A 12,365-nucleotide genomic window follows, 5' to 3' on the forward strand; every position below is an offset into this window, starting at 1 on the left:
ATGACATGCATTAATGCCTTTTGTCACTTGTGGGGGTCGCATTATGGTTAGCATTTGGATTTTGTCACCTTTTTCATGTGGCTTTGTTCTAGGAATCTTCATTAAATACTTTATGACCAAAAATAATTTTTTGAAGTTGAAATGGTGGAATGAGCATAGGTTTTGTTGTCTCCACTTTGTTTTTTAAATACTAATAATTACTTTGTGATACTTTAGTGCTATCAATATTTAAACGTTGGTCTAGCTTGTTTGAAGGGTGGATGGAAAAATAATTGTCGTCCTTGAAGGTCGGATGAGAAAAATAATTCGGCTCAAATTTGTTGGTAATTTGAGCATAACCCAAGTTCAATTTATTGAGATTGAGCCAGCCTTGGGCAGACAAAACTAGCTTAGAGGTCAGGCTTAGGGGCCTTAGGCAACCCCCAAAACAATTTGGAGAACTCTTCATCTTACTGTATCCACTGAAGTTGCACCCCTAGTTACAAATTACTAGCTACCTTAATTTAAACCAAAATCGTAATTTAATTGTTGAACTTAATCATTTTTCATTGCACATCTAACAAGACTTCATTTCTCAGTGTTAAATTCTTTTGTTTCCTTTGGATCATGAATTTTGGTGAAGATTTGAAAAGGATGAAAAAAGTGATTGAATAAAATATATATTAATTTTTTCTTTATTTCTTTTTCCATTTCTAAATCACTATCTAAATTTATGATTCAAACACAATTAATGACTGTGTTCGAAAAGTAGACTCTTCACATCTACAACATAATCTGGAACTCAGATGAATTGAAAATGTTGATCATAAAAATGAGTGTACATGAGATCATATCTCAATAGTTAACCAAAATTAAAATGGAAAATAATTGTAACATAATGGTGGAAAAGGTTTTGCATAAAGTTAATACAAAGAGGCAGAAGCTAGCTAGAGCTTGTATTGAATTTGTAAGTTCAACATGTGTCAACTTCAAACTCCTTATTTCCAGCTACATTTCTTTAGAAATATCCCCCACCTACCCAGGTTAGGTTGGTTTGTCTCCCATCTCTCTAACAATTTCATCAGTCTCAAACAAATTATTTTTCAACGTTTGATTGCGGTTTTAAAATTAATGTGCATAAGATATATTGCAATAGAATCGAATGGAGAAAAAGGATTCATGTAGCCGACTCCATTTGATGGGACTTAAGGTTTGGTTTGGTTTATAAGATATGTTGCAACATGGAATTCAAGGCTTATGGAAGACCAGCTTGTTTGAAGGGTCTGGATAATTTATTAAATAATTGTCATCCTTGACGGGCTTCACCATAGAAAATACTTACTGTTACTTTGCAGTGTGTATCAGATTGAATCATCATCAACTATCCAATACTTACTCTTTCCTTTTGATAGCTCTCTGATTCCTACCCATATAAGGAGCAAATGAGTTGGCTAATATGGCTTCATCAACTTCTTTTGGTATTTATCTTGTTTTCTCAACTAGTAGTTATTGCTACATATTCATCATCATCATGGTCTTCTCCTACTTATGCATGCCATGCATGCCTTAAGGACCAGAGATTCGCACTACTCCAATTTAAGTGAACATTTACCATAACTGATTTTTCCTTCCCTCGGTGTGAATTTGATTCTCTCCCTAAAATGATGTTCTGGAATGAGAGAACTGATTGCTGCTCGTGGAAGGGGGTCACCTGCAACTGGTTGAATGGTCATGTGATTGGGCTTGACCTCAGTTGTAGCGCTCTACATGGCACCATTGAAGCCAACAGCACTCTCTTCCACCTTCGTCAGCTTCAGAGGCTCAATCTTGCCTTGAATGACTTCAAATTTTCTAGAATTTCATCTGAGTTTGGCTCGTTTGCAAGTTTGATCCATCTCAACCTCTCCAACTCTTTATTTGCAAGCAGAGTTCCTCCAGAAATCTGTCATCTATCCAAATTGATTTCCTTTGATCTGTCTCTTTTTCATTATGAGGTGAGTCTTGAATAGCACACTTTTAATATGCTCCTTCGGAACCTAAACCAATTAAGAGAACTACACCTTGATGAGTTGGATATTCCTTCACCTTAGCTCATGCTTTGCTAAATGTATCTTCTTTGACATCTCTCAGTCTTGCTTCTTGTCAACTAAGTGGGAAATTCCCTGAAAATTTTTTCCAACTTCCAAACCTATGAAAGCTCAATGTACAGGATAATTTGGGCGTCAGAGATAAACTTTCAAACTTCAATGTGACTAGTTCTCTTCAGTTTCTTGATCTCTCCCTGACAAGTTTTTTTGGACAACTTCCTAATTCAATCAGCAATCTTAAAGCCTTGAATAGTTTGTACCTCTTTGAGTGCAACTTTTTGGGGTTCATTTCCAACTTTTGTTGGGAATCTTACACAAATCACCAATTTGGACTTCTGGGCTAACAACTTCAGCTGTCAAATCCCTTCATCAATTTCAAACCTTGCAAAGTTTACTTAATTGGATCTTTCCAAGAACAATTTGAATGGGCAAATACCGGATTCCCTTGGCAACATAAGCCAACTTGCTTTCTTGACCCTTTCTGAAAATCAACAAACAGGTCCCATTCCTTTGTATGCTGTTGGGATTTCAAAGCTAACTTACATCAGATTGCAAAAAACTCACTCAATAGGACAATACCATCTTGGATGTTTGCTTAACCTTCATTGATTTCTATAGATTTGAGCAACAATATGCTGCAGGGACCAATTCCAGGATCAGTATATGAACTCCAGAACCTAACATACTTGAGGCATTCATCAAATAACTTCAATAGTGTAATTGAGCTAGATAAGTTCCTTAAGCTAAAATATCTGTACTATCTTGATCTCTCATATAATGGTCTCTCATTGAACATCAACAACAGTGCCAACTCTACCTTGCATTACTTTGAGACTATAGGATTAGCTTCTTGCTACTTAAGCGAATTCCCAAACTTCTTGAGAGTACTGCATGATTTGATTGCATTAGACCTTTCAAACAACAAAATTCATGGTGAAGTTCCAAAATGGATATTCGACGTGGGAAAAAATACATTGGATACTTTAGATCTTTTTCATAATTTCCTTACGAGTTTAGAGTGTCTTCCATGGAAGAATCTAGAACATATTGGTGTTGTTCGGTGTAGCTGTTAAAACAGATTATAGATTATAGCTTAACAGATTATAGATTATGACTTTAATCAGAAGCTGTTAATCTGTTTGGTATAGCTGTTGGATTATAGATTTAAGTTGCTGAGTAGTGTTTGTTAAATAAGCTGTGAAGTAGTTTTTTCAATAAATTTTTATTTTTTATTATTCACTATTTGTCTACATTTTTCATAAAAAATAATAATAATATTTTATAGTCCATTTGGGTCTTTTTCTATTTTTAAAAAAATAAAAAATAAAAAAATCTAAGAGTATAACTGTGAATTAACATGTCCACAGCAGAAGCTGATAATCAGAAGTAAGGGGTGAGCAGCTTCTCAGAATCAACTTTTTTGACTTAAAATAAGTTGTTAGAATCAGAAGCTGTTTGAAATAAGTTTAACCAAACAGTCCAAAATAACTTTTTAAAAGCTAGAAGCCATAAGCTGGCTCAAAAAAGCCCCACCAAACAACCCCATTAACCTACACTCCAACTTACTCCGAGGACCGCTCCCTATTCCACCTATCACCACAATTGTTTTCTCTATCTCAAACAATAAATTGACAGGAGAAATCCCAACTTTGATTTGCAGTCTGATGTCACTTGAAGTTCTTGATCTATCAAATAACAGTCTGAGTGGTGTGATTACACAATGTTTGGGAAACAGAAGCATTAATCTCTCGGTGTTGAGTTTACGGAAGAATAGCTTTCGCAACATCTTTACTGCAACATTTGCAAAAGGCAACATGCTGAGGAGTCTTTACTTGAATGACAACCAAATTGAAGGACATGTTCCACGATCTTTGTGCAATTATAGACACTTGGTGTCATGACCCGAACCCGCCCCCGTGGGTTAAGGACATAACCAGCCAGTAATCATGAGATTACCTACGGCCTCAAACCAAACCAAACGTATTTTAACAGAGTTAATGGGGGCTAAACGGAAGCAATTTAAAACTTTATCCATAGAGCTGTGCTTACATGGCACATCATAACAAACCATACATATGCACATTAATAACTCACAACAAAATATGTATATCATAAGGTTCAATACAAACAGGATCACATAAGTCTAAGTCAACCCATCAAAACTATGTACAACATATACAAAGTTTTCGCCGACAGGACAAAATATAATTACATAACAAGAGGGCGAAGACGGGTCTCGTGCGTGAGACACAAGGGCTGACTCTCCCAAAAACTTTTGTTGTTCCACATAGACTTCACTGGGGCTGGGTTTGGACTTCTCTGGGCTCACCTACAAAACACATGAATGAGCGTGAGCGATAGCCCAGTGAATAATATCAAATACAGAAGTTGTACAAACGATATGTAGAACAATATGTTTCAAACGGCCTTGGGCCCAATTCATATTTCTATTTAACATGTATACACAATTTAGGTCAAGTGACTGCGGTTTCGATCAAACTGGCCTTTGGCCCATTTAAACTTTCATTTGTATCAAAACGGCCTTTGGCCCATTCAGATGACAAACAGGCCTTTGGCCCATTCAAACTTTCAACTCGAAACGACTTCTGGCCCATTCATTCATATCAAAACGGCCTTTGGCCCATTCATTCATGTCAAAACGGCCTCCGGCACATTCATTCAAGTCAAAACGGCCTTCGGCCCATTCATTCATGTCAAAACGGTTTTCGGCACATTCATTCATGTCAAAACGGCCTTCGGCCCATTCATTCATGTCAAAACGGCCTCCAGCCCATTCATTCATGTCAAAACGTTGTCCACCAATCAAATCGACAAATTAATAAAACTTACATAGAAATAAGCAAATGGACAACAATATATTTCAGATATCTCTGATAAGATATTACTCACAGTGATCGGTTGGTTGGTTTGCCCTGGAGCTTGACCCTACACAGTCCATGAACACAAAAGGGTCACCAACAATTAAATCCGTTCTTAAATTCACATTTTCCTCTCTAGGCTTTATTCATATCTCTTTAACTCAATTACAATGCTCAACGCATGCCTAAGAGTGCTTGCAAGTGAAAGAGAACGGAAAACGAAACACAGAACGAGCATACAAAATTTCAGAAAACAGGGTCTTCGCTCGAGCGTGGACTTCCCCGTTCGAGCAGACCCAATTGGTCTGCAAAAGTGCTGGTTGCATCAAATTTACGCTCGAGCGTGAACTCGGGCGCTCGAGCAGAATGCCTGTCTACATAGCTCCCCGCTCGAGCGTGGACTTCCCCGCTCGAGCGGACCCATGCTTGCAAAAAAATACTGGGAGCATGAATTCCCCACTCGAGCGTCGATTCCCCCGCTCGAGCGGACATCATAAATTTTGGGTTTTCCAGAATGGTTTCTGAGTTCAAATTCGACATTTCAACCACATTTCTTGCATATGATGGCTCCAATTTCACATATACTTGTACTAACATGGTACCAACACTAAAATACATCAACATGGAGCTCAATTTCACAAATTGATCACATGCATGCCCCAAATTAACTCAAACTCATGCATTCAAGGTTTCCATTTTTAATAAACAACATGCATGCCCATTTTGACTTTCATTTTCACTTCGAATGATGCAATTAGTGCTCATTCCCATGAAACTCAACAAAAACATGCTTGCATGTGGGGTTACACTTCCAATCTTTCCTAATTCACAAATTACATGCTAGAATTTTGTGATTCCATAGGAGTTCTTCACATGCATGCACATATCAAGCCTCAATTTCAACAAAAGCAACTCAAACCATGCTCTTAATCACAAACAAACCTTGAACTTACAAGATCACAAATTCAAACTTACAAATTCAAGATCAATGCTTACCTAGAGGCTCAATTCTTCTAATTTGGTCAAATCTAGAGTTAAATCTTCAAATTCCCAAGCTTGAGGCAAAAATTGCACAAGTCTCTCCCTTCTATCTCTATGGCCGGCCTTCTCTCTCTCTCAAGGCACCAAAATCAGATTTTGAACTCAAGTGTAAGGATTAAATGTATAGTGCCTTTCTACATAAGTTCCCACTAAGTCATTTTTTTAATATTAGATAATGGAGCACTGAATTGATCATTTTGAATCTAATTATTTTGATCCGAATCAATTTTTCAATTTAATTTCACCGTAGGCTCTAAAAATTATGCCAATCACAATGGCGCGACCAATTTCGGTTTCTGTGGCCGATAAGGCCATCGATGTAATTTTCAAAGCAGATAATCAAACAGATATTCCCACGGTGAACATATAGAAATTCAAAACCACATATTTTCACATAATGGCACACAAAAATCATATTAGACTCATAATCATACTCATATTAAGGACCAATTAACATATTACGGAACAGGGGTATCACACTTGGAAGTTATAGATCTTGGAAAAAACAAGATAAATGATACATTCTCCCACTGGTTGGAAACTCTTCCAGAATTGTAGGTTCTTGTCTTGAGGTTTAATAGGTTTCATGGTCACATGGACACCTCGAAGACCAAGAGCAAACGTCCTTTTCCGAAGTTGAGAATTATTGACATATCGTGTAATGAGTTCACTGGCCTTTTGCCAACAAATTATATCAAACAATTTGGAGATATGATGAATGTTGATGAATTTGAAAGAAAATTAAAATACATGGGCCAAACATATTATCAAGATTTTGTGGTGGTGATGTTTAAAGGATATGAGATTAAATTATTAAGAATCTTAACAATCTTCTCAATCATTTATTTTTCAAGAAATAAATTCCAAGGAGAGATTCCGAAATCCATTGGGAGGCTTAATTCGCTTTGTGGTCTTAACTTATCTAATAACAACCTCAAAGGTCACATCCTAACTTTACTTGGAAATTTAAAAAACCTTGAATCGTTGGATCTTTCCTCAAACGAGTTTGTGGGGGAGATTCCTCAGCAATTGACAAGTTTGATGTTTCTTGAGGTACTAAACCTTTCGGATAACCAACTAGCAGGACCAATTCCTCAAGGGAGCCAGTTTAACACATTTGAAAATGATTCACACAGTAGGAACTTGGCTTTATATGGATTCCCCTTATCAGAGAAATATAAAGAACCACAACCACTGCCACCTACACCAACACTCTAACAAGATAAAAATTCAAACTGGTCAAGCTGGTTTGGCTGGAAAGTTGTAGTGATGGGATATGGATGCAGATTTGTATTTGGAATGGTTGTGGGATATCTTATGTTTGTAACTCGAAGGCTACAGTGGCTAATGAAAATAGTTGAAGGAAGAAAACATAAGAAGATGAAAAGGCCCAACAAGGGTGCGCGCTGATGCAATGAAAGAATAAATTAGAAAAAACAAGTGTCATTATTAGGGTAAGTGCAATTTATCTCTAAAGCATTACTTTGTTGATTACCTTTTGTGGTTTCTATCTATAAGCTATATTTCAGTGACTAATGATTTTTATTTCAAAACTAAATATGTTCCATTTAGTAGCACTATAAAGCAATGGTATTCGCTTGAAGGAGTGTCTCACCTAGGTGCCGCATTTGAGTGTGTAGCAGCTATATTGGATCACTTAAAAAGCTTTACCCTTGTTGTTGCATTGAGTTCTAAAGCTTTGTTAACTTTTTAGCTTTACTTAAGCACGAGTTAAATAAGAGTTGCATGTCATGGCTCTTTATTGTTTCTTTTCTTGGATCATTTAGCGGCTTTTAGAGATTTGTAATTTTGTATGTAATTGTTTTCAAATTCCATTTCAGTCACTGAAAACTTGGCCTTGCCAAATTTTTTACTTTGAAATGCAATCTTACAAGTTACAAGTCAAACCATTCCCCCCTTGTTACATTCTTAATCATTTTGAATGATAGAAATGTTGGCTACTAGATAGGGAATTCGCATTGAAAAAAATGTTATATGCTACTCTTTCAGCAGTGTTTTTACCCATTGCTATTGTAGTCCAGTTGACTTCCTACATCTTGTCTCTTCCACACCTTTATATCACTAAACAGAATTGATGATAATTAGTTCTTTTTTCTTCTTTTTTTCATCTTCAATGGAGATTGGGGTATCAAACTGGAGATATTTTCTAGCACTTGTTTTTATAGAGATGTAGGATTTTTGTGATTAACTATAGTAGGAAAATGTTGATATGTGTTGATTGAAAAGTTTGCTCATAGCAAGAAAACTTTGGGGATTGTGAAGCCTGATTAGTAATGTACTCCTCTTCCTTGATCGCGGATTTTTGTGTCATGTTTTTTTGTTTGTGATTGATTCGTTTTGCTAGTGCTTCTATCTGTGGTTTATTCCATTTCCATTTGCTAAGGAAAACTTGACACACACACACACACAAAGTTGGGTTTTTTTTTTTTTTCTTATTCTCTGTTTTCAATTGTTTATGGCTAAATGTGGTAGTTTGGTGTACTGAGATTGCCATTCATTACATCCTCCTGAGAAGCTAATCTGTCTTTTTATATTGTTGCAGTTTCTCTGCCAACTCTGTCAAATACAATGAACTATTGAATGACTGCTTATGGCCATTAAGGCCTTGTTTGGCGTCGTCTAAAATAGCTATTGTTTTTGGCTATTTGAGCAAAAAATAAATAGCCCTTTTGACATTGGCTTATTTAGCTAACAAAAAGAAAAAAAATTCACAAATTTTTTTTCAAACTTCCCCAAGCATACAAAATCTTTAGATGTGAAGTGTAGGATGCTGATTTTTACAATCAAAAGCCAAAAAAAAAAAAAAAAAACTAATTGATGTTTCAATATAAGTTTTTTCTTTTTACTAAGCATGAAATTTAATTTTTTTATCTGGTTACAAACATAATGGCAAATTTCATTGACCTTTTTTGAGATTTGGTGGAAATACAATATATTTTATAATTTTGACATAATTTTATTGATTTCATTTCACGAGTAAGAGCATCTCTAACCTTCCATTACCTATTATTATTTTTGATCTAATTTGATTTCAATTTTGAATAAAATTTTTAATTTAATATGAACTATTTCAATCCTTTCATCAATTTTTTATCAAAATATTTTTAAAAATTCTCATTTATTCCAAAATTTTATTTTCTTCAAATTTCTTGAAAAAAATCATATCCACCAATACCATATATTTTTAAATTTTCATCCAATTGAATTTAATAAAAAAAATATTTCTCCCTTAATTTGATAAAAAAAATTAGAGATTATTTTTTAACATTTTTATTGAATTTAAATTTTAAAAAATAAAATAAATAAAGAGGTCATTTGAGAATAGACTGATTTTAGTAAAAAAAAAATCAAAAATTATTTAAAAAGTTTAAAAATCAAAAAGACTTGCAAAAAGCCAAAGATTTCTTCTCATTTTTCTATTTTTTACACATTTTTTGATAAAAAGCGAAAGTATTTTCCAAACACTTTCAATTCTTTCAACTCATATTTTAATTTGGATAAATTACAAAAACACCCACTAAAATTTGCTTAAAAAATTATTTGCCCCATGTGATTTTGAAAATTATATCTTACTAATTAACTGTTTTTACTGATGTCAAAATTTTATTTTAATTATTAATTTAGGTAATTTTATCATTGTATATTAAAGCTATAGCGATCCCGACTTTCCTTCCCTTTGTATATTGTATTCCGGACTTGGTTCCGTGGTTGTGTTGTTGTCTCATTCTCATTTTGTTCCCTTACTCTTTGTATTTGAGTCTTGGGTTGTGTTGGGCAGGTTTGGAACGAGTTGGTTGTGCTTTGAAACCTAGAGTTGATGCCCAAAATTTGGCCTTCACGCTCGAGCGGAGATTTTGACGCTCGAGCGGGCCCTTCGTTGTTGCTTCTACGCTCGAACGGGAGTTTTGACGCTTGAGCGTGATTTTCCATCTCCCAGTATTTTCTCTACAGGTCTTCGGACGCTCGAGCGGGAGTTTTGACGCTCGAGCGTGACCTTTTGTTTTTGTTCCTCCGATCGAGCGGGGAGTTGGATGCTCGAGCGGGGACCATGGTCTGCAAAACTTCTGGAAGTGTGTAATCGACGCTCGAGCGACGCTTTTCACGCTCGAGCGTGAGTCTGTGTCCGACGCTCGAGCGGGGGTTTCCACGCTCGAGCGGGACGACTTTTATATCAATCCTTATTTCGACTTTTTGGATCACTTTTTCAACTCTCTTTCTCTCTCTTACTTTCCCAAACCCAGATTTGAGAGCTCCTCTCTCTAAAACCTTGCCTTCTCTCTAGGGATTGATCAAGTAGGAGTGATTTCCTCACCTTGGGCCTTTGTAAAAGTTGTAGGGATTGTTGAAGGCTACATTTTGATTTGAAAATCTTGGTGTTTGGAGCATCTTCAATTTCTTCATCTTCTTCCCTTGAATTCCGAATTTAAGGTAGGGATTCCTATTTATTCTTTTGTGCTGTAACATAGATATTGAGTTATTTGTATAGACGGGTTGATTTGAAAAAAAATTAGGGTTTGAGATGTGTTATTTTCAAAAGAGGGGTTTTGTGGTTTTGACTCATAAATGTGTAATTTGGGTCTTAAAGTGGTAGTGTTGAAGTTATTTTGGGCCTTTGGGTCAATATTGAGAAATGGGGGAAAAAGCCCTAAATTGCTATGGCAAATTAATTCATGTAATTAATTTGGAAATTTTGGAAACATGAAATTGAGTTGAAATTAGTGGAATTGGCATAATATGAGATGGAATGGTGGAGTTAGATTTATTAATCACTCACCCTTGAAAACATTGATAAATTTATCTGTTGATGCATTTATTATCTATTTAGAAATAACTACTTTGGGCTATCGGTGGAGGATAGTCTTGATTGTTGTAGACAATGCATGATGATTAGGCAAACTAAAACTAATCAATTGAATATGTCATCAAATATGACGGTTGGAATAATACATCAAATTTATGTATTGATTGATTATGTATATGATATGTGTTTATATACATTGTGTTGTGTGGGAGTAGATAGGGGATGTACTCCACGGTTTAGGGGGAGATAGGGGATGGACTCCCAAACCGGATATTGTTTGGAAGGAGATAGGGGATGAACTCCATTGATACAGCAAATCCATGTATCTATTGAATTGTTGATACAACAAATCTGTGTATCATTTGTGAAGTATGGAAGTGTTTCATGTGTTATTGATACAACGAATCTGTGTATCTATTATGGCTTATGGAAGTGTTTTGATATGAGTCGGTATCTCATTTGAATTGTTGAAATGGAAGAATTATTGATATGAGATGTAATCTCATTTAAAGTATATGGCCAGGTTCTGAGCTAGAGTTGTGAATTGAGAAATTGGGTAAGAAATGGAAAATAAAATGGGACATGGACACATTTGTCATGTAATTGAAATGGACTATGAATTGATTTATGTGAGTTAAACATTTATCAAATGCTAATGTTTTAGTTATTACTCATATTATGTTTAGCATATCTCTACTGGGCGTTGGCTCACCCTATATGGGATATCATTTTCAAGTACAGGTAGTATGCCACCTCCAAGGACGTAGCTTGGGAGGAGGCTTAGTGGCGGGGACACCTTTTGTTGTCTCTTTTTGTTGTATTACATGTATGTCAAGCCAAGGGCTTATTTTTTTTGTAGAGTTAGTACTCTCCTTTGTAACCAAGTGTTGACTTGGAAAGTTGTAAGCCTATTGGGCATTTACTTTTGTTGTCAACATGTAGTACATTTTGTAAATGAATACTCTGATGAAATGTAATTATGCTTATTTCTCTTATGTCTAAGCATGTTTTGAATGTTGGATTATGGGTTTATTTTGAGAGCGTTACAAAAGCAGTTAGAAATTTTATTTTTTTTAGTTAATTATGTTAAATAAAAAATTCTAACATGTGGGTATTTATAATTTTTCAAATTATATGATGTAATTCGTATTTTAAACAGGTGTAATTATAATTTACCCTTTTAATTTTTTTTTTTATAAAAAAAGACAAATTACAAATTCACTTTTTAAAATTTGCTTAAAATATGATTTACCTTATTTGTTTTAGAAATTACATCCCACCTCTTGAAATTTATAATTTCATAATAAATGACCATTTTTATTAATAAATTATAAAGTAAATTAACAGTTTTTAATAATATTATAAATTTATTTCAATTAATAATTTATGTAATTTTATCATTATATAGGAGTGCAGTTAGAAATTTTTTTTTTTCAATTAATTATAATAAATAAAAAATTTCTGAACATTTATAATTTTTTAAATTATAAGAAATAATTCCTATTTTAAATAAATCATAAAAAATATATTTATAATTTATCATAAAATAAAATAAAA

The 12,365-nt window shown here is 34.6% G+C and overlaps 2 protein-coding genes across 2 annotated transcripts; both read left to right on the forward strand.

The window, feature by feature from the left end:
* Nucleotides 1-1,640: 1,640 nt before the first annotated feature.
* On the forward strand, nucleotides 1,641-3,139 carry LOC145793252 (receptor-like protein 6). Its single transcript, XM_082876029.1, has 2 exons — nucleotides 1,641-1,973; nucleotides 2,708-3,139. The coding sequence occupies exons 1-2, from the start codon at nucleotides 1,641-1,643 to the stop codon at nucleotides 3,137-3,139; spliced, it is 765 nt and encodes a 254-aa protein (XP_082732155.1).
* A 3,441-nt stretch (nucleotides 3,140-6,580) lies between these two features.
* Nucleotides 6,581-7,204, forward strand: LOC114282142 (receptor-like protein 9DC3). Its single transcript, XM_082876030.1, has one exon. It carries the CDS (start codon nucleotides 6,581-6,583, stop codon nucleotides 7,202-7,204), a length of 624 nt encoding a protein of 207 aa, XP_082732156.1.
* Nucleotides 7,205-12,365: the final 5,161 nt, after the last annotated feature.

The sequence above is a fragment of the Camellia sinensis genome, chromosome 6 (assembly GCF_055761805.1).
Source record: "Camellia sinensis isolate YWXY chromosome 6, ASM5576180v1, whole genome shotgun sequence".
In the NCBI taxonomy this organism is placed as follows: domain Eukaryota; kingdom Viridiplantae; phylum Streptophyta; class Magnoliopsida; order Ericales; family Theaceae; genus Camellia; species Camellia sinensis.

What these genes read in the sequence shown, in the direction of transcription:
- LOC114282142 (XM_082876030.1), top strand. Translation starts at nt 6,581, where the DNA reads ATGGACACCTCGAAGACCAAGAGCAAACGTCCTTTTCCGAAGTTGAGA.
- LOC145793252 (XM_082876029.1), top strand. Translation starts at nt 1,641, where the DNA reads ATGATGTTCTGGAATGAGAGAACTGATTGCTGCTCGTGGAAGGGGGTC. An exon ending in TGTCTCTTTTTCATTATGAG is followed by an intron (nt 1,974 to 2,707) that starts GTGAGTCTTGAA and finishes AATATGCTGCAG; the next exon opens with GGACCAATTCCAGGATCAGT.